Source organism: Musca domestica, unplaced genomic scaffold (genome assembly GCF_030504385.1).
Source record: "Musca domestica strain aabys unplaced genomic scaffold, Musca_domestica.polishedcontigs.V.1.1 9, whole genome shotgun sequence".
Classification (NCBI taxonomy): domain Eukaryota; kingdom Metazoa; phylum Arthropoda; class Insecta; order Diptera; family Muscidae; genus Musca; species Musca domestica.
Genome location: NW_026712435.1, coordinates 22,368,870 through 22,392,968, shown reverse-complemented (window position 1 = coordinate 22,392,968; position 24,099 = coordinate 22,368,870). Strand labels below are relative to the sequence as shown.

General features: G+C 34.8%; 1 protein-coding gene across 12 annotated transcripts in view; it reads right to left on the bottom strand.

Annotated features, from left to right (window-relative positions):
• The window catches only part of LOC101889956 (uncharacterized), a 414,061-nt gene that overhangs the window by 11,950 nt on the left and 378,012 nt on the right, over window positions 1–24,099 (bottom strand). For 9 of the 12 annotated variants that reach the window (XM_059131782.1, XM_059131781.1, XM_059131786.1 and 6 more), the window contains one exon: window positions 2,418–3,209. The exons of the other annotated variants lie outside the window; for them this stretch is intronic. In XM_059131782.1, coding sequence (XP_058987765.1) covers window positions 2,418–3,209 — 792 coding nt within the window. The remainder of the gene's footprint in view (window positions 1–2,417; window positions 3,210–24,099) is intronic. 12 annotated transcript variants of the gene reach the window in all.

Sequence of the window (24,099 nt, the reverse complement as noted above, 5' to 3'; positions counted from 1 at the left end):
CTAGTCATTTCCAAAATTAAATGAGTTCTTTTCTTTAGAGGTTAGTTACTGTAAGTTAATTAACATTTATTTATTATCAACATTTAATATTATTTATAGTTTATACACTTTCGCCACTTTCAGAATTGTTGAATTAATTGTACGTCCCACAAAATAATGACCTAAATATCTTTCGAAAACTCGTGGCTGAAAGAAAAGTGAAAACTCTAATGTACAAGCCGAAGACCTTAAGGACTTATATGAGTCCCTCAGGCCCTTTATAGCCTGAAGATATTTTTTAGGTCCACTTTAGAGAGAAGACCTTCATTTTCGTAAGACATAACATTTTCTTTTATTGACAGAAGACTTTCTATATATTTTCCATAGGGAAAAGAAGAACAGAAGCCTTAAACAGGTCTCTATTAGTCAGCAGAATTTATACAGGTCTTTTGTAGGCAGAAGACCTTTATCAGGTATGTAGACTCAGGCCTTCAAAGGGCATTCCAAAGACAAAAGACTTAGGAGAACTCTTAGAGGAGGCATTTGGCAGATAGGAGACCTGCTACAGGTATTCTGTGGATCGGAGCCCTTGTACAGGTCTTATATAAATAATAGACCTTTTATAGGTCTTCTATGAATAGAAGACCTTTAACAACTACAGATCTTCTATAGATAGGAGACCTTTTACAGGTCTTCTATGGATAGGAAACCTTTAACATGACGTCTATAGATAAAATACCTTTTACAGGTCTTCTAGGGATATGAACCCTTTCAAACGTCTTATATATATGAGAACTTTTACAGATCTTTAAGAGATAGGAGACTTGGTAGAGGTTTTCTGTAGATAGCAGACATTTTACAGGTCTTATATGGATAGGATATCTCTTACTGGTGTTCTACGGATAGAAGACTTTTAATATTTCTTATATGGATAGGAGACCTTTTACCGGCTTTCTAGGGATAGGGACCCTTTCAAACGTCTTATATAAATAGGAGACCTTTTATAGATCTTCAATAGATAGGAGACTTGGTAGAGGTCTTCTATGGATAGGAGTCTTATATAAATAGGAGACTTTTAACAGATTTACTACGGATAGGAGACCTTTTACAGGTCTTAAATAGATAGGAGACCCTGTACAGGTCTTCTATAGATAGCAGACCTTTTACAGGTCTTCTATGGATAGATTAAAGTCTTCTATAGATGGGAGACCATAAAAACGTCTTTTAAGAATAGGATACCATTAACAGGTCTCTTATAAATAGAACACCTTTTACTAATATTCTATGGATACGGATACCTTTTACAGGTCATCTATAGATGGGAGACCTTTTATAGGTCTTCTATACATTGGAGACCTTTTACAGGGCTTCAATGGATAGGAACCCTTTTACAGTTCTTCAATAGATAGGAGACCTGTTACAGGTATTATATAAATAGGATACATCTACATGTCTTGTATAAATAGGAGACATCTTACACATTTTATATAAATAGGAGACCTATAACAGGTCTTATATAAATAGGAGACCTTTAACAGGTTCTATGGATAGGAGACCTTTTACAGGCCTTCTATGGAAAGGAGATCTTTTATGGGTCTTCTATAGATAAAATACCTTTTATAGGTCTTCAATAGATAGGAGACCTTTAACAGGTCTTCTAAGGGCTTATATAAATAGGAGACCTCTTACAGGTCTTCTATAGACAATGTAGCTTTTAAAGGACTTCTATCGACAATGTAGCTATTAAAGGTCAGAAGAGCTTTTGCAGGTATTTTATAGACAGAAGACCTTTAACATATCATCTATAGATAGGAGACCTTTTACAGGTCTTCCATGGATGTGAGACCTTTTACAAGTCTTCTATAGATAGGTGACTTTTTACAAGCCTTCTATAGACGGAAGACCTTTTACAGGTCTTCCTTGATATGAAGGCTTAAACGGGTCTGATACAAGCCTACTAAAGCCAGGCTAGGGACTTCCATAGACAGAAGACCTTCAAGAGTTCTTTTTATACACAGAATAACTTTTACAAGTCTTCTTGGACAGAAGAAATTTTACAGGACCTTTACAGGTCTTTTACAGCCAGGAAACCAATTTTCCAGGAACCGATTTTACCCGCAGGATTTTTTTCATCTCTCTTTGAGAAAGAGAAAAAAATGACATTAATTTTTAAAAGTTGTTTTCCCATCTCCAATTAGGTCTCTCTTTTCAAAAGCTTCTCTAGCAAAACGAAACTATAACAAATAAAGCTCATTTTTCCCTCAAAGCTTTTTTTCTAAATCATGTACGCATCTATATATAGACTCTTTTCAGCTCCCTTAAGCTTAGCTATGACGCTTTGGCTTGCCTTCAAAGCTTTACTAAGAAAATAAAAACGAAGCTTTGCATTGCATTTTTGATTTTAAGCTTTCCTGCCCCATCAACTTGGCCGAGAATACCTTAAGTTCATCTTTATATTTTTCTTGATAGAACTCGTGCTGTTGTTGACGTTGTTGGTGATAGGATTCATATTGCTTTTGATAAATGGGCTGAGCTGGGCTGAGAGCTTCGTCCTGACCTAGCCCAGTTGGTTTTGCATTAGCAAATTCTTGTTGATTAGGGTTGTGTTGTGGTCGATCCATGTAATACCAGTCGTGGCCGCCAGTGGAAGTCGCCTGCTCATGATGCGGCTCGGCGGGCTGGTATTGTGCAGGGTGTTGGTGTTGAGTGTGCGGATATTGCGAATGTTGTTGTTGTTGGTGGGTTGGTGGTTGCTGTTGTTGGTTTCGATTGCTTGCCAGATATTGCTGTTGATAATATTGTGTAGGTTGTTGGTTAAAGCTTGATGGCATTTGTTTTGGTGGTTCTTCACGTGGTTGTTGTTGTTGTTGCTGTTGCCATTCTGGCTGCTTGTGATGCTGTGCAGCAGAAGCAGCAGGACCATAGTTCATTTGCATTGGCTCCTGTGATGGCAACCTGCTGAATTGCTTGTCTATCAACACAATTGGAGCTTCGGGAGTTTGGGGTGGGAATGGCTCGTAGAGCGGCTCGTCGTTCTCCCCTTGATTATGACTATTAGGTGGCATAGTTTCACGTGCATGGTTGTTGTTAGTGGAAGTAGTGGTGGCATTAATGTAAGATGTTGGTTGCTGTTGTTGTGTTTGATTTGAATAATATGGATGTTGGGGGTGTGGTTGCTGTTGTTGTTGTGGTGTTGGGGCATGGTAATGGACATTATTGTAAATTGGACCCTGGAATTTCACAATATATATATATATATACATATTTACAATGTTATGGCAAATATACAAAAGTGAGCGGATTTTCTCTATGGTTGGATGATGATGATGTTGGAGTTATAAGTATGCAATTAGTGGTAATGTTTGTTTGTGTAAGTGTGTGAGTGTTATTTAAATTTATGTATTTACAATTATATATATATTGTGTGTGTGTGTGCGTGTGTATATAGTATATGTGTAAAATAACAAATTAAGGCTTTGTTTTTGCATAATTTCTTGCAATTAAAATATATAATAAACTATTTATTTAAGTTAAGCTAGTTAAGTTTAATTGTTTCATATAAAACAATTTTGAATTAGAATGCATTTTGATATATTAATTTGAAAATATATTTTCCATATTGTACAGATTGGCGGAGGTGTCACTATTAGGACTGTGTACAATTCTTCATATACCAATGTTGGCCCAACTTCCAGTTTAATATAGAACCAAGGCTGTAATTAAAATTTTTGAGTGCTTTCGGAACCTTTTTTTATTTAAATAAATATTAACAACAATACTGTGGACACAAAAATATCCAGCAGATTATTAAAGTAGAGCTAAAAAATAGAAGACATGTGTATCGACGTTTTAAAAGTTTACATAGAAAAGTAACCTCTAATTAGAGGAGGCAAGTTCCCCCCTCTTCCACTTTTTCTGGAACTTTCGGATAAACATTCCTCGGAATCCGTTGATGTTAGATATATAGTGTCTTTGGCAATATTGCAGGCAAAAATACGAGGATTATAAGTTCGTAGCCCAGATTGGCTATTGTATAGTAAAACTATGACAACATAATGGAATTTATGCCCGAAATCCTTTTGGATATAATCCGGCCAGATCCTGTATATCCTGAAAAAAAAAAAAATCCGGTCCGATTGTCGTCCAAATGTGCTGAAGTTGAGTATAGGTCATTAATCTTGAAGATTTACAGATTATCATTTGATCCTCCTCTATAGACGGAAGTCCTTCTCCTGTAGACAGGACGCCTTTGAAGGATCTTCTTATAAGGGAATTACTTTTGAGGTCTCCAAAATAGACCTAAAATAGGTCTTTTAGGTATTCTCAAGAACGAATCCCATTTTAAAGATTTCCAAAGAAAGAAAGCCTGAAGGTGTCCCATGGAAAGAGAACAATAGGTTCTGAACAGTATAGTTTAATTTCCACCAGCTGAAAGATCTTCAAAATGCTCAGAATTTCCATTTGGAACATAAACATCTGGTTTTGATATGCTGATGGAAAAAAGCGGGTCCGATTGACGTCCAAAACTGTAGGTGGCATGTTAATGGACACAGTCCCTCTTTGTTGAGTAAAAATCTTGGCCGCTCTGAAGTTGAGTATCGGTGAGAGGTAGTCACTTATTATCACAGTCATTAGTCTTGAATATTTAAAGATTATCATTCGAAGGTCTTCTATAAATGAAAGTCCTTATAAAGGTCTCCTACAGATGGAACGCCTTTTGAGGGTATGCCTATGAGGGAATCACTTTTGGGGTCTCCCACTTAGAGAAGACCTATTGCATGCCTTTTTACGAAAGAGGACCATTTGAAAGACTTCAATAGAAACAAGTAAAAAAGCTGTAAGTTCGACCGGGCCGAATGCCTATACGACGACGTGGACCTACATAGGCAACTTTTGTCATAAGTTATTACAATATTTAATTGCGAAACTTGAAGAAAAATCTGTTTATAATTTAGCTAAAATCATCAAAATACCGAATATAGGGTGTACCGTTATATGGGGGCTATACGAAGACGTGGACCTGCACAGACAATTTTCTGGCATGGGCTGAAGCATTCATTTCGAACTTCACATGCGAAATTTGAAACAATAATGTCGCTAAAATCATCAAAATTTCGAATATCGGGAGGTACGGTATATGGGGGCTATACGAAGACGTGGACCTACATGGCTAATTTTTTGACTTAGGATGTAGCATCCATTACGAACTACAAATACCAAATTTGAAACGATTGCGATAAATAATGTCGCTAAAATCATCAAAATACCGAATATCGGGAGGTACCGTTGTATGGGGGCTATATGATAACTTGGACTTAACCTGCCTACTGGCCAAATATACATGTGTGCAAAATTTTAGCCTTCTATCTCGATTTGTTCGAAAGATAGCGTGATTACAACAAACAGACCAGACACACAGACAGACAGACGAACATGGCTAAATCGTCTTAGAATTTTACGCTGATCAAGAATATATATACTTTGTTGGGTCTGACATGAGTATTTCGAGGAGTTACAAACGGAATGACAAAGTTAATATACCCTCTATAGTATGATGGAGGGTATAAAAAGGCCGTTTGTGGGTATCCCATAGAGAGCGGACATATTGAAAGTCTCCTGAAGGCAATAATTCTTTTGGCCGTTCTTTAAGGCTAAAACCAATGTTAAATTATTTTATAAACTCAAGAACTTTTCTAAAGATAAACACAATTTGAAAGACCTCCAAAAGAGACTTGACCGTTTACTTTTCATAGACTAAAGATTTCCAAATGCCCTCTATAGGAAGAGGATATTTCGAGGGTATATTATAGACAGGATATACGTATGAGGAAATTACTATTTTGGTCTGCCACTTAGATAAGATCTTTTGATCTCTACAGGCCAAAGATATATTTTTTTTAAGTCTGAAAAACTTTTTAAAGTTTGAATAAAATTTAGTAGATTTCTTATGGAAAAAATACCGTTTGGATGCTGTCAACAGACCGAATATTAGCCAAAGGTTCTGTAGAGGCCGAGGACACTTTTCAGGCCTTTCAAAGAAATAAGACAATCAGAATGCTTTCTATTGACAGAGGAGCTACTAAAAATCTTCTAAGAATGGCAGATATTTTAAAGGTCTTCCGTGGAAAAAGAAATAAAAAAGGTTTTTCATTAACAGCAGTTGATGATATTTTTTCATGGTACATATTGAATATATAAATTTCTTTTGTTCAGAGAGTCACAATGAAATTTGATCTAGAATAATTCTCCCTTTGACACTAACCCCAAAAAATGAAACATAAAGGGAGATTTTGACTTGGAATGAATACGTGTTAAAGTAACAATACAAAAACGTATAGATATAATTTTTACTTGTAACACATAAACTTCGAATATAATTTTCATAAAAACTATTGTACCTAGATATATAATTTATTTTGAGATTTATATTGAAATCTTGTGTAGAATAATTCTTCTTTTGGTATGTTTTGCCAAAAACGAAATTTTATTTTACTTTCAGGCGACAACTCGAAAAAGTCCTTTTTTGCAAACATTGATGCTTCAATAACTTATAGTGAAATTTGATGAAGAATATTTTTATTTTTGAAGTCATCTTTCTAAAATGATGCTTTGTTGGAGATTTTGGCACAAACTCATACAATCTCACGGCTTTAACCCTAAAATGTGTTTTTAATATATATGAATTCCTGATGTTTAGGTAAGATTTAGACTTTTGCCGCCTTCTAGGACCTATAGTAGAATTTTTGGGCAAATAATTTTGTGAAATATTTGGACTTGGCACGATGCCGTTTTATGGCATTTTCAAACCACTTTTTTGGAAAAAGGATCACAAATACCCCTTTTTTCGCTTGAGGGTTAAAATTTTCCAACCAAATATGCCTCGCATTTTCATCCGCAATATTGCCGAAGACACTATGTACCCAAAATATACGAATTCCAAGGAATCATGACTTAAAGATTTTAAAAAAATGTAGAATAGGGGGGAACTTGTTCCCTCTATTTTGGTTAATTTGTGTTCTTAAGCTCTACTTTCATAATCTGCACGATTTTCCCCCGTAAATCTTTTTGGGGTTGAAAAGTGTAATTTTAGTTGACACATCGTGTTAGAGTCATATATAAAATAACTTTTTCACATTTTTATGGAATATTCTTATAATTTTTTTTTTTAACTAATAATTTATGATATCCAATACCATATAATATTATATACTTATATTGTATTTATATCACACCTATACCATGAATATATTTATGTATGCAAAAGTTTTTTAAAAAAGTCCTGAGAGTGCCTAAAAGTATGCTAAATATAAATATGAAAAAAGTAACTTTACATATGACTCTAACTTAATGAGTAATTTGGCCTTAACTTTAGTTATGGTAATTCAAATCCCTTAGAGACAGTAGAAATACTCTTATTTCAAGTTACAGTAAATCAAATAGCTATCACCTAATTTCAATAGCCACAAATGTTTTATAACGAAAAAAAATCATAAAATTATCTTTTCCCCTCAAAAACGGATATCCTCCTGTATATTAATGATGCCATAAGTTTACATTCATACTCTTGCACATACGTACAAAGCAAATAAACAAAAACATAATTATTATTATAATAATTTATTTATTATGTACAAATGTCACACTATTTTGTATAACCTAATTATATGTATTGTCACTGATGGCTTTTGTTGTTTTTGTTTTGTTTAGTTTTGTTCTTGGTGTTGTTGTCTTCTTTTTTTTTTTTTTTTTTTTTTGTTTACAATACAAATAATTTAATGTAACCCAGATTGCTATGGCAAAATAGTGTAATTTGCAATTTATTTTTATTCTTCCAACAAAATGTTACTAAACGAAACGAAATGCATTTATAATTTTCTATAACAACTTTCACGCACACACACACAGTCACTCATACATCATGAACATGGTCTAGTTGTCACCGGAAAGTGACTATAGGCAACGTGTTACTAGTTTGGTTAAAAACCAAATCGAAGTTCCACAGAGGCATTTGCTATCAAAGGAATAAAAGGAGGATAATTGTTTTTCTGAAGAAGGCCATCCAAAGAGGACCTGAAGTACAACTTTGTATAGAAGACATTCCATTTAAAGAAGACCTGTGTCAGATCTGGGCACCTCTGTTGTTACCACACAATAAAAACATCTACACAAAATTTCCGTACAATCGGAGTTATAGCTGAACCGATAGCTATGGCTCCCATATATATGTTTAATCCGATTTGGTGTTAAAACCCCTCACATGCGTAATATGCACTCCACAAGAATGATATTTGGTATCAGATAACTTACATAGCTCAAAAATACCTCTGCCAAATTTATATTTATATATATCTTTATCAAATTTATTGTGCACCAAATGGCAAACATCAGTCTAAATGGACTGAATTTTGGCAATTCCGACTAAATTCATCCTAGAAACAAGTAAGCAAAGGCTACAGTCGAGCGGGGCCGACCGTTGAATACCCTACAACACAATAATAAACGATACAGTTTATATAGGCGAAAGAATTCCACAAGATATTGTGACAAATAATAAAAGAAAACCATCAGGTTTAGTTCTCTAATTTTCGAATAATAGCAACTTAAACTAATTTGCTCATTTCCAATTAAAGGTAGATGTTGCACTTAAATGGTCTTCCTAGATCTGGAACCAATATTTCCCAAAGACCTCAGAAGTGGCAAAAGATTAACATTTATTATTGGTTTTTGACTGAAACGCATCTATATGAGATACAGACATTTGACTATATTCCTTAACGAAATCAGCGTTAACGAAATAGTCAAAAGTGCGTCTTTCCTGTAGTTGTGAATTCTCCAAAAAGTCACTGGAATGGACATTTTCGTATTTTGTCTACAAAAGTTGGCAAAGTCCTTCACAGATTGAATATTTTTGGATGGCCATCCAAAACTGCTTGGCTATTGCAATGTCCAGTAACCCCCATGCAAATGTGCGTGAGGAACGGGCGATAATTACGACCTGCTGACAATTTTGCAGTTTTTGGTCCATTTCAAACCCTAAATATATGACGATCCTCTCCAAAAAGAGTAGGCTTCTATTGTGACCCTCATCTTATCCCAATGCAAAATTTCATAAGGATCGGGCCATAAATGCGATCTGTATATGATATCCTGATATCCTAACTACTTAGTTTTGTTAGCTGTAGAAATATTACCAAATGTTTAATTCAAAATGAAAATATGCCAAAAATATGACAAAATTGAAAAATATGAGAAAATATTACAAAATCAATATTTTCATCTTTAGAGAGATATTTTATGCCATTTTTTTAGACGTGTTTTCTTTCCTGCCAAGAGGCCATTTTGAATTAATAAGAACTGTCGAAATCAGTTCAGCCGTTCTCGACATATAAGAGATTTTTCAAGCATATCTTCTTTGATAGACATATATATCGCACATATTTTGCTATATATCCGATTTAATGGATGTTAACATCAATGTAAAGATCAGAAGTAACCTTGTCATGGCTTTGTGATTTCGCCGGGATTTAAATATTCGCGGTTCAATGAATTGAATTTTTTTTTTTGAATTTTTTCAACACAAAAGATGTGTCTATTTTACCCGCTAAATATTATCCGATGACCACCCAAATTGGTAAGCTTCTTCCCCGCCCTAAAATCTAGCTACATGCGAAATTCTGTGTCGATTGGTCTATAATTGCGACCTGTATAGCTACTGCAAAATCCGACATTTTTTCAGTATTTTGTCCATTTCAACCCCTAAACATTTGGCGATCATCACCAAAAGAAATAGGGTTCTATTCTGACCTTAACCCCACCTCCATTCTAAATTTCGTGAAGATCGGGCCATAATTGCGACCTGTAGAGTGATTACAAATTAACATGGACAGACGGACAGACGGACGGACGGACATACATAGCTAGATCGACTCAGCTCGGCGAGATAGGAAGATCCATATATACTTTCCTATGTGGGAAATCAATATTTCGTGGTGTTACATAATTTTTGGCCCAATCAAACTTATAATACCCCCAACACATAGTGTTGTAGGGTATAAAAAGTACTTCAAATTTGGTGAAAATCGTTGCAGATATAACTCCCTTATATATATTTTTTAACCGATTTGGTGTGGAAGTCCCTCACATGGGTAATATGCACTCAACGACAATGATACTTCATACCGGACATCAGATACTGCTCGAAAATACCTCTGCCAAATTTTATCGAGATATACATCTTCATCCGATTTTAGGGTTATCGCTCACCATATATGTAATATCAGCCCAAATTGCATAGATTTTTTCGCGTTCAACGGAATTTTACCATTTGGCGAAACTCGGCCCGGTATATCCGTTGGCCCAAAAAATATTTTTATATCCTCCACCATACAGGGAGGGAGGAGGGTATATTAAGTTCGTCATTCTGTTTGTAGCTCATCGAAATAATACTTTTAGACCCAACAAAGTATATATATTCTTGATCTGCGTAAAAAGACGATTTAGACCTATAAATCTAATGACCTCCATATATCGGTACCCCCCGATAGTCGGCATTGTGATGATTTTAGTCACATTTTTCAATGGCATTGTCTGAAATTCTACACAAGGAGTTCTCTGTGAGTACTTTACCCCCTGAAAGACAATTTTCTATAAAAGTCCACGATATCGTATAGCCCCCATATTGCGGTACCCCCGATATTGGATATTTTGATGATTTTAAGCAAATTTTTCGATGGAATTGTCTGCAATTCTGCACAAAGATTTCTTCGTGAATACTTTAAGCCCTAAAAAAATTGCCTACATAGGTCTGCGATATCATATATCCCCCATATAACTGTACATCCCGATATTCGATATTTTAATGATTTTAGCCACATTTTTCAACGGAATTGTCTGAAAATTCAGACAAGGAGTTCCTTGTGAGTACTTTATATCCTGGAAGAGAATTATCTATATAGGTCCACGATATCGTATAGCCCCATACAATGGTGCTTCCCGATATTCGGTATTTTTATGATTTTTGCCATATTTTTCAATGGAATTGGCTTAAAATCCACACAAGGAGTACTTTACCCCCTGGAAGAGAATTGTCCATATAGATCTACTACTAAAGTAGCTTAGCACCCATATAACGCCACCCCGAGATATTCGGTATATTCAGAATTTTCGCGACATCATTCACCGGAATTGCAATTGCGTCAAATTTCGTATTTGAAGTTCGTAATGGGTTCTACAACCTATGACGGAAAATTGTCTATGCAGGTCTACGTTTTCGTGTAGCCCCCATACAACGGTACCTCTCTTTATTCGGTATTTTGATTATATTAGCGACATTATTTAGCGGAATTGCGTCAAATTTCGTAATTGAAGTTCGGAATCGTTACTACAGCCTATAACGAAAAATTACTTAACCAACACCACGTCTTCGTATATCCCCCCATATAATGGGGGAGCGGTATTTTTTGACGATTTTTTGGTTGAAAATTTTCAATTTCCTTCGGAATAGTGGAGAATATAAAAAATTCGGCCCGGCCGAACTTAACTGCTTCTTTACTTGTTTAACATCGAAGTGATGTCATGCACTCTATAGCAATGTCTATGCAGAAAATTGTCTATGCAGGTCTATGTCTTCGTATAGCCCCCATACAACAGTACCTCCCGTTATTCGGAATTTTGATTATATTAGCGACATTATTTACCGGAATTGCGTCAAATTTCGTAATTGAAGTTCGGAATCGTTACTACAGCCTATCACGAAAAATTACTTAACCAGCACCACGTCTTCGTATATCCCCCCATATAATCGGGGAGCGGTATTTTTTGACGATTTTTTTTATTTTTTTGTTGAAAATTTTCAATTTCCTTCGGAATCTGAAATCAAACTGTAACTGCTCTAAAGCCAAATGTCGATAGGTGGTATGATCTACTTCAAATAAATTCTTTCCTTATGGGAGCTCTACTAAATATGCATAGTGGTGCAGGGTCCCGACGGACTTTTGACTTTTCCTTACTGGTTTAAAATGTTTTTCAAAAATAATTATATTTTTACATGTTTTATTATACGACGCTAATCGGAGGTTCTATGACATGCATTTTTTCAACAATTTTAACGAATTGGAATATTTCATTCAAAATTTTTCAAATTCGAAATTAGTTTGACAGTTCATTGTTCCAGCAGCTGTGTCGATGCCAATCCCAAAATATTTCGATTTAACACTGGATATCAGACAAGTCCAAGTTTTGAGCTGATTTAATTCTGCATGATGTAAATCATGGTAATATTAATTAATCATAGTATAAGGGTGTAGACCAAAAGGGCTCTTAGTCCTTAACTAGTTTCATTCGCAAACTCGCACGTACACACGGAGTAGACACATTTACTACATACAAATTTACATCTAGTTATGTATATTGTATTCTAATGAAAATAAATAAATAGACAACATACATGTGCCCAGACATACATATGAATGTATGTGTGTACATATTTATATTTGCACATCTGCATATCTGCACATGTAATGCCCTGGTCTATTTGACAGTGTATTTGCTCAAATGTCAACTAAATGACATTAACATTTTCTGATGTTTATTTATCACGCTTTAGAAGAAGAAGAACACAAAAAATGCCAGTAAAACAGAGCTGAGCTAAACAATGAGCATTCATGTTAATGTTTATTGTTTTTGTTTCGAGTATTGAAACAATGTAATAGATTGTGGCGTTTTGGTCTTAGGGCGTATCTCGCATATCTCTCCTGATAGGGTGCATTTGGGAAACGATAAATTATCGAGCTAGGCATAGGTAGAGGTCAGTTCCGAAATATTTCCTAAAATTTAAAAGTTTGTCTTCTCCTTCTTCTTTAGTTTTCTGTTAATATTTCCAATTCGATACCATCTAATAACTTGTCTACGAACTCTGTGAGAAAACTAATCACCGAAAAGAAAACAAAGAAGCTAAAAAAGCAGAGTTTATGCGAGACCATGGTAAACAAGGAACATTAAATAAATTGTTGATTGTTGTTTTGAATTTAAGTTAATTTTCAATCGCGTGCAACACGAACCTGCTGCCAAAAGGACCACCAAATTGAAGCCACAGAACGTTGTGGAGCAGCACATGCATGTATGTATGTATATAGGCTGGAGATTTTTTTCTCACGGCGTATTCTTTAAAGCATTGAATATAGTTTTATATGAATTGAAAATGCCTAACAAGGACCGGAGTGGAAAAAATACAAATTTTCTAATTTTGGGAAATTGGTTTTAAAAAAATGCGAAAAGTACTAAAACTTGAACACTTTTTATTGGACAAACAGAACGAGTTTGAATTCTGAAATTTGGATTGAAAATCAGTGATGGAGTGTCGGATAGTTGTACCAAAGCGTTTTTGGAAATTCGAGCGTTAGGGTTACGAAAAATTCTAAAAAGGTACTAAACATCTAAAGTGATACCATATGGTATTATTTGAGCGGATAGAGCTAAAAACTTGAAATTTTGTATGAGATTGGAAAAGTGTACAAAGTATGCGAACTGTACAAAATGGTACTAAATTTGGAACAGTTTGGTTTAGGGTGAAAAAAATTGTATTGGGGTCCCTGTTGGGGTAGATTTGTGATGAGGAGGTGGTTTTGGTCATGTGTACTACAAGTGCACGAAAAGTACTAAATAGTACTATATTTGGTACAATTTGGTATTGGGTGAACAGATAGTGCTTGAAATCTGAAATTTTATTGGCGTCGCTGTTCATGTGTTGCCTGGACATATGGACATATTGCTTCGGAAATGTATACTCTAATTGTACGAAAAGTACTGAATGGTACTAAATTTGGTATTGGGTGAAGAGATAGGACTAGAATTCTCAAATTTGATATTGAGATCTTTGGAAAGGTATCTGGAATTGAGATTTGGAGGTGGTTTTAGAAATGTGTACTACAAGTGCACGAAAGTACCAAATAGTACTATATTTGGTACAAGCTGGTATGGGGTGACAAAAGATAGTGCTTGAAATCTAAAATATTGTATTAAGGTCACTGTTCATGCGTGGCCTGGACATATGGAGGTGGTTTCGCAAATGTGTACCCAAATTGTACGAAAAGTACTGAATGGTATTATATTTAGTAATGGATGAAGGAATAGAGTTAAAATTCAAAAATTTGTTATATAGTTTAATGATGGTATCTGTGTTTGAGATATGCAGGTGGTTTTGGAAATGCGTCCTATTTTTTGTACGAAAAGTACTGAATGGTACTAAATTTGGTTTTGAATGAAGGGATAGGGCTGGAATTCTCAAATTTGATATTGCCGTCTATGTTAAATTGAGATGTGAAAACGGTCTCGGAAATGTCTAGTGTATTTGTACGAAAAGTAGTAAATAGTACGAAATTTGGTATTAGGTGAACAGATAGGGCTAGAATCCTCAAACTTCATACTGAGGTTTGGAAATGTGTACTACAAGTGCACGAAAAGTACTAAATTTTACTATATTCGGTACAAGTTGGTATGGGGTGGTTTTGTATTAGGTTCGCTGTTCAGATGGTTTCTGTAATGTGTACTCAAATTGTATGAAAAGTACTTAATGATATTATATTTGGTATTGGGTGAAGGGATAGAGATAAAATTCTCAAGTTTGATATTAAATTTACTAATGGCATCTGTGTTTGTGAGTTGGCGGTGGTTTGGAAATGCGTCCCATATTTGTACGAAAAGTACTGAATGGTACTAAATTTGGTATTGGATGAAGGGACAGAGCTCAATTCTCAAAGTTGATATTGAGGTCTCTGTTGGTATCTGGAACTGAAATATGAAAGTTTTGTACGAATATTAGTAATTAGTACTAAATTTAGTGTTTGATGAAGGAATAGAGCTGAAATCCTGAAATTTGATATAAATGTCAGTGTTGGTGTATATTCTTGAGAGAAGGAGCTTGTTTTAAATATGCGTACTATAATTGTACTAAATGGTACTATATTTAGTAATTAAAGAAATTAAAGAGCTGAAACCCTGAAATTTGATATTAAGGACGCTATTGGCATCTGATCAAAAAGTACTAAATGTTACTAAATTTTGTACTAAGTGAATGCATACAGCCAGAATCTGGAAATTTGATATTTATGTCTCTGGAAAATTTTGGATAGATGTAGATTGTTTTGGATATGTTACTAAATAGATAGAGCTGAAATTTGATATTGAGGTTTCTTTTAGTTTCTAGGCTTTGCATACATGGAGACGTTGAAATAGTTTTGACAGAAAAAATTGGATGTGCAATGTTTCTACTTATATCCTCCTCCATAAATTTGAAAATTAAAGATTTTGTAAGAGCTAAATATTTTCTTCTTATTCTTTATAAAAAGGGAAAAACTTGAATCCCTTGAAAATCTGAAAATTTAGTACAATGTATTAAGATACTGAAATTAGTTGTCTCAAAATTGGTTAAATTTGGGGTTTTTTGCATTGACAACATCTAACTGTTACTCCTGATTTTAGTCAATTTTCATAATTCCCCTGGCTAAAATTGTCATTGCGATCCATTTTTTTAATTTTTTTAGCGTTTTTAGGCTCTCATAATTGATAAAAATCTGTCACCATAAAAGTTATTAAAAACATTTTTTGGCAATAATTCATATTCTTGATAATATCGAGCAATGTTTTTTCACGTTGTTGTACAACGAGTTTTTAAAGTTGCCATACTGCAAATATGACAGCCATGGAAACGCTTTATTCTTCACTGATTTATTCTTTTAAAATATTACCAACTCACACACACATTCACACTCACAACTTCGTGCTAAGTAAAGTATTTGTCACTAAAATGCGTTCTTCATGTCTCACATTATTCATTCAATTTGTTTATATTAACGAAAACTGCCAGACTTGTGTTGGGGGTGGGCAGTGCTGGGCGCTTAAAGGTCCCGAGTTAAGGAAGAAGACTTTCATTGGTGTGCTCATTAAAACTTCATTTATTTACTCCAAAATTGCCTTTCTGCGTTGTTTCAAAAGAAACAAAACAAAAAAAAAAAAAAGCGCCATGTAAAATTATAATTTCACACCTAGGTGAAAACAAAAAGGATCGAAATGAAAGAACGAAAAAAAATGCTTCCCTTTATTGTTTCCAATGAATGCTTTATTGTTTAATAAAGTTCTTTTTTGTTTTGTGTTTGGGATTTTTTTAATTCACAGCCAACAGCTAGCTGGCAAGACACTTATGGAGCATAACTTTTAATGGGGAATTTATATTAAAAGTGAACATTTTATATGATACATGTTATGGAGAAGATATATGTGTTGGATGTAGGAGGTGTAGGGCTGGGTTGCCAAATTGTTTGTTTTCAAAATAAATTGGGCCTTCGTTCATGGAGATTCTTATAGCGCGTTTACATACTTTGGAGTGCACCGTAGTCTCCCTATCTCTTTTTTAAGGTTTTATATATTATTCAAGTTTTTCCTTTTTCCGAAAAAAACTTTCAAAAACTTTTATTTAGAAGTTTAGGAGGAGGATATTAGTGAAACCATTGCACAATAGACCCACATCCAATTTTTTTTTTATTTTAAAGTGTTTCAAGGGTTTACCTTGAAACCAAAAGAGACCTCAATATCTAATTTCAGGATTTCAACACTATTCCTTCATACTATACCAAATTTAGTACCATTTAGTACTTTTCGAACAATTAAAGTACACATTTCCAAAAACCACCTCGATATCTCAATCCCAAATTTAAGGATTCCAGGCCTATCCCTTCACCAAATACCAAATATACATAATACCATTGATTATTTTTAGTCTAAATATAGTACACATTTCCGAAACCAGCTTCATATACCCAGGCTACACAGGGACAGCGACCATAATATCAATTTTCAGAACCACTACTGTTCAACCAATACCGAATCGTAACAAATTGAGTACTTTTCGTACGATTATAGTATTTTCGAAACCACCTATATATCTCACTTCCCGATACCAACAGAGACTTGAATATAAAATTGTAGGATTTCAGCTGATGCAATACCAAATTTAGTACCATTAAGTACTTTTCGTACACATATTGGACGCATTTTCAAAGCACCGCCAAATCTTAAACACAGTTACCTGCGGAAATCTAAATATCAATTTTCAGAATTTTATTTCCATCCCTTCACCTAACTCTAAAAATAGTACTACATAGTACTTTTCGTCCAATTATAATACACATTTCCGAACCAACCTCCATATGTTCAGGCTACACATAGACAGCGACCCTAATAATAAATTTCAGATTTCAAGCACTTTCGTTTACTCAACACCATTCACGCAAATTTAGTACCATTTAGTACACATAAGTATGAATTTCCGAAAATTCCTACATACCACAATACTACACTCCCACAATAACCCCAATTCCAAATACTAGGATTTCAGCCATATCGGCTACCCCAATCCAAATTGTACCAAATTTAGTGCATTTAAGTGCATGTAAGGGAACATTTCCAAAAGTATCTTCATATCTAAATGCTACGCTCCGACAGTAATCTTATTTCCAAAATATCAGAATACCAGCTTTTTTAATTCAACCAAATCCATTTTCCAAAACTACCTCTACCTCCGAAAGTAATCATATTTTCAAATTTCACCCAAATCCAAATTGCACCAAATTTAGTACACATACATTTCCATAATAACCTGCAACATGTAATTCACAAACAAATTTATTTCCAAATTTCAGGATTCCAACTTTATCGGTTCTCCCAAAATTTAAATTGTACCAAATTTAGTACGATTTAGTACTTTTTGTGCATATAAGTACAAATTTCGAAAACTTCCTACATGTCCCAATCCTACACTCTGCCAAATAATGTTAATTTAAAATTCCAGAATTCAAATTCCATCCGTTCCTCCGAATTACAATTGTACTAAATTTAGTACATCTTAGTCCATATAAGCGCACACTTCCAAAACTACTTCCATATCCAATTGTTACACTCCGGCAGTAATCTTATTTTCAAATCCATTTTCCAAATCCAAATCTATCCCAATTCTACACTCCGAAACTAATCTTATTTTCGATTTTACCCAAATTCAAATTGTACCAAACTTAGTACACATAAGTACAAATTTCTATAACAACCTGCATCATACAATCCATAAAAAAAACTATTTCCAAATTTCAGGATTCCAACTCCATCGGTTCTCCCAAACTTTAAATTGTACCAAAGTTAGTACCATTTAGTACTTTTCGTACATAAGTACAAATTTCCAAAAGTACTTCCATATCTAAATCCTATACTTCGACAGTATTCTTATTTTCAAATTTCAGCTCTTTTGGTTCACCCAAATCCAAATTTAGTACATTTTAGTACACATAGGTCCAAAACTACCTCCATATCCCAAAGCTACATTCTGACAGTAATCTCATTTCCAAGATACCAGCTATATTAGTTGACTCAAATCCAAATAGTACCAAATGTAGTACCATTTAGTACACAAAGGTACAAATTTCCATAACAACCGGCATCATACAATACAATGAAAATTATTTTCAAATTTTAGGATTTCTAGGATTTTAACAGGAAATTTTCATGTGCGGCAACTCTACACAAATCCCAAAAAAAAAAAACCAGTAAAGAAAGTCTTAAAGTCGGGCGGGGCCGACTTTATGATACCCTACACCACTTTGCTAATTAAGTAGAGCTCCACATAACAATTAAAAGTTTTTATGGGAGAATTCAATCATACACGCTATGATTATAATTATAATTTAAAGTTCAAAAGACTATGCCAAAGCATTTATATCTTTTAAATTCGGACTTGTATTGCCCATTTGGTGCACAATTAATTTGAAGTCAGATAAAGATATATATGGGAGCTATATCCAAATCTGAACCGATCTGGATAAAATTTGGCAAAGATATTTCTGAGCTGTATTTGATATATTTCCCCGAATATCGTTGTTATGGAGTGCATATTACGGTTGTGGGTAACAAATATAACAAATCGGATGAATAATATATATGGAAGCTATAGCTATATCTGAACCGATCTTCACCAAATTTGACATACTAGCTTCCAGACTCAATTCGGTCGTAAGTGCCAAATTCCATCCCATTTGGACAAATATTAGACGTTCGGTGCACAATAAAAGGTAAATCGGACGAAGTTATATATGGGAGCTATATCCAAATCTAAACCGATCTCGATAAAATTTAGCAAATGTATTTCTGAGCTGTATTTGATATATTTCCCCAAATATTGTTGTTGCATCATGCATATTACGGCTGCGGTGGACAAAAATAACAAATCGGATGAACAATATATATGAGAGCTATAGCTATATCTGAACCGATTTCGATCAAATTTGGCATACTTATTTTCAGGCCTAATTTGGGTGTATGTGCAAAATTCTATACTATTCGGGCTGATATTACACGTTTGGTGCACAATAAAAAGCAAATCGGACGAAGATATATATGGGAGCTATATCTAAATTTTGACCGACTATCTCCAATTTCAATAGGGTTCGTCCTTGGGCCAAACAAAAGATCTTTGCAAAATTTCATCTGGATCGGGCAATAAATGCGACCTGTACTTTGTTTACAAAAATACATGGACAGACGGACGGACGGACGGACATGCATAAATCGACTCAGAATGTGATTCTATGCAGATCATAAAAAGGAACTATGGGTCTATCTCGTTTCCTTCTGCCTGTTACAAACAAATGCACAAAGACATAATACCCTGACCACCTTGTGGTGTAGGGTATAAAAACCAGAATGGAATGTGAACTAATTTCGGAACGTCCCACAATTGACGCATTATTAACTTTGGACAACTATCAATTAAGCCCACTCCATGATCAGACAATGGGGTAGGGTTTTTCCAATTTTTTTTTGCAACACTTTATATGATTCATTGGTATGCCGAAAATGACTACAAATTCCATAGTAACCAACACATAAAAAAATATCACCATCTGTAATAATAGAAATATGTTTCAAAATAAACACATACATACGTTTAAAGTTCGTCAAGTCAAAGGATAGGTGTTTTTTTTGGTGTTTTCATGGCGACCCGCTAAGCCATTGCATTTAATGGGAATCTAACTATCGCCTACCTATCAATGTTCTTTAAGGAAGAAATGTCTAAAAAAAAAAAAAATTGAAAACTTTTCACAAAGGACAACATTTTATGGCAAAGGCCTCTCGGCGAACCAACGAAAGCGAAAAAGCATTCAAAATGAATAAAAATTGTTCGCTCAATTTCAGGGTTCAGCGAAGGCATGCAAGACAAATATCAAAAGAAAATGTGAGGTGAGCGGAGGGTGGCAGGTATGTTGCCCAATTGTATTGTAAACATTCTTCGAAAAAAAAACGAACGAACACAAGAATTCCCCATACAAACGTTATACATTACGACTGTAATCATAATTTTCGATCAAGAAAAAATTGTATAATAATCGTTGTAATATAAAATACATACACTCGCAGTTTCCTTCTCACACAGACACAAACACCCACACAGCAATTCATACATAAACCTTACACACCGTCATGTATAGATATATTCTCACAGGAAACCCAATGGAAACAAAGTTATAAAGAAAAATTGTAAACAAAGCCCTGCGAAACAAAGTCATGAAAGTAAATAAAAATGCCATCAAAGCCAGGCAAAGGGAAAAAAGTAACAACAACAACAACAACAACAACAAACGAAGGACCATCATCAACAAGGGATATGAATGGTTCCAGCCGGATGTCACCGAAAATCCATACCGATACACAAATTCACATACACACATCAACATACATACATACATATACATGTACATAATAATTTGTGTACTGTAACAAATGACATCGATATGTGTGTGTGTGTGTGTTTGTGTATATTGAGCGAGTTCAATGTGAATGGAGTTGGTAACATAAATATATCTAAATACTCTTCGATAGGTAAATTTCAAAGAAATGTAAGGTATATTGCATATGAAGTATTTTTTTCTCAAAATTTAATAAAATCTTCGAAATGGATATGTGGCCTCATCAGAAAATATTTGCTTTATCAGAAACTAAACAATATCTCGTTCTTTGTTCCGAATATGAACATTTGAAAACCATGTTTATATTCTGCCATTATGAATTTTAGATTCTCAAAAAAGTAACCAGTAAAGAAAGTCTTAAAATCGGGCGGGGCTGACTTTATGATACCCTACACCACTTTGCTAATGTAGTAGAGCTCCACATAACAATTAAAAGTTTTTATGGGAGAATTCAATCATACAGGCTATGACTATAATTATAATTTAAGGTTCAAAGGACTAAATATGCCGAAGCATTTGTATCTTTTAAATTCGGAATTGTATTGCCCATTTGGTGCACAATTAATTTGAAATCGGTTAAAGATATATATGGGAGCTATATCCAAATCTGAACCGATCTCGATAAAATTTGGCAAAGATATTTCTGAGCTGTATTTGATATATTTCCCTGAATATCGTTGTTACGGAGTGCATATTACGGTTGTGGGTAACAAATATAACAAATCGGATGAACAATATACATGGAAGCTATAGCTATATCTGAACCGATCTTCACCAAAATTGACATACTAGCTTCTAGACTCAATTCGGTCGTAAGCGCCAAATTTCATCCCATTTGGAAAAATATTAGACGTTTGGTGCACAATAAAAGGTAAATCGGACGAAGTTATATATGGGAGCTATATCCAAATCTGAACCGATCTCGATAAAATTTAGCAAATGTATTTCTGAGCTGTATTTGATACATTTCCCCAAATATTGTTGTTGCAGAGTGCATATTACGGCGGCGGTGGACAAAAATAACAAATCGGATGAACAATATATATGGGAGCTATAGCTATATCTGAACCGATTTCGATCAAATTTGGTATACATATTTTCAGGCCTAATTTGGGTGTATATGCAAAATTCCATACAATTCGGGCTGATATTACACGTTTGGTGCACAATAAAAGGCAAATCGGACGAAGATATATAAGGGAGCTATATCTAAATTTTGACTGATTATTTCCAATTTCAATAGGGTTCGTCCTTGGGCCAAACAAATGATATCTGCAAAATTTCATCTGGATCGGGCAATAAATTCGACCTGTACTTTGTTTACAAAAATACATGGACAGACGGACGGACGGACATGCATAAATCGACTCAGAATGTGATTCTATGCAGATCATCAAAAGCAACTATGGGTCTATCTCGTTTCCTTCTGCCTGTTACAAACAAATGCACAAAGACATAATACCCTGATCACCTTGTGGTGTAGGGTATAAAAATCGGTGAATAATGTAGCTAAAATCATCAAAATGCCGAATATAGGGAGGTATAGTTATATGGGGCTATATCAAATACCAAATTTGAAACAATTTCGTGGGTAAATGTGACTAGGATTATCAAAATATCGAATATCGGTGGGTATATATATGTTATATGTGCGCTCTAGGAAAACGTGGACCTAAATATTCAATGTTCTGCCACCGAAGTTAATACCTCTTAATAATTACAAATACCGATTTTTAGACAAATCAGTGGAAAAATGTGGCAAAAATCATCAAACTACTGAAAGTTCGGAGGTACATTATATATACAAACACGTAGACCTATACATACAATGTGTCGCTACCGGAGCTAGAACCCATTATGACCTGCAAATATCAATTTTTAGACATACGGTGAAAAAATGTGGCAAAAATCATCAAAATACGGATTATCTGGAGGTACCGATATATTTCATTTTTATTTTCTTTTTAAGCTCTACGTCAAATAATGTCGGCTGTATCGTGATTTCAACAGGCAGATAGACAGACGGCCATGTTAAATCGACTTAGAAGGCTGAGATGAAAAAACGGCAGCCAACTTCAGACTGCTGTCATTTCTAAGCCACACATCCGACAGCTGTTAAAATAATTCCAGTGGTAGGTCATTATATTGTTTACAAGTGTACAAAAATGCTTTTGGTGAGAATTTTCCAGCAAAAAAAGTTATTCGTGATGGAATTCAAGCGTGATAGTGTGATTTCTTTATATTTGGCTGAAAAACCACAAGTGGCTATCGTTAGAGCACTCCAGCATTTAAATGTGAATAAATCTTTTGTGTCTCGTGCCATTGCTCGTTACCGATACTGTGATACTGGTAGCGTAGCCCGACGTTAAGGAAGTGGACGGAAGAAAACAGCAACATCAGCAGAAATGCTTCGAAGAGTAAAGAAGCGACTTGATCGAAACCCGCGACGCAGTGGCCGAAAAATGGAACATATCGCAATATTCCATTCGGCAAATTTTGAAAAATGGAGTCAAAGCCTTTGAAATTCCAAAAAGTGCAAGAACTACGCCGCAACTGAAAGAAAATAGACTCAAAAGAGCTAAAGAGTTGCTTCGCTTGGCCGAAAGTAGTGGACTGCCTAATTTGGTTTTCTCCGATGAGAAAACATTCGATGTCCAGCAGTTTGCAAACAAACAAAATTATCATTTAACTTCCGTTGGCCACCAGAACTCAAGCACCGGCCATGGTGATGATGTGGGCCGCCATAACAGCCGATGGTCGCTCTCCGCTCGTATTAATCGACCGTGGTATCAGAATAAATGCCGAATATTATGGCGAAAATATTCTTGAGGGAGTAAAAAGAATGGTTACAAAATGAGGTACCTCGTGTCAGTTCCAGCGCACAATGGACACTAAAATCTCCGGATCCGTTGGACTATTGTGTCTGGAGTATTTTGGAAAGCAAGGTTGGCACTAAAAAATACCTAAGTGTTGATCACCTCAAGCAAGCACTTTGCCGGGAATGGGCCAAAATACCGCAGAGCAACATTCGGGCAGCGTGTGACGGTTTCGTTGGCCGTTTGAAGGCCATAATTCCTGACAAAGGTGACCAATTCGAACAAATCTAAACTAATTCTAAAATTTGATGTTATTTCCAACATTGTTTGCTTTCGTTCAATAAAATTTAAAAAAAGATGTAAAAATGTTGGCGTTTGACTTTGTTGCAGGTTTTTATCTCACCCTGTAAGGCTGAGGGTATAAAAATATGATTCAATTCAATAAAACAGGATCCTTATGGATTTTTTCTTATATATCTCGCCACATTTCAAACGGATTAAAACGTAATCTGCCATTTTAA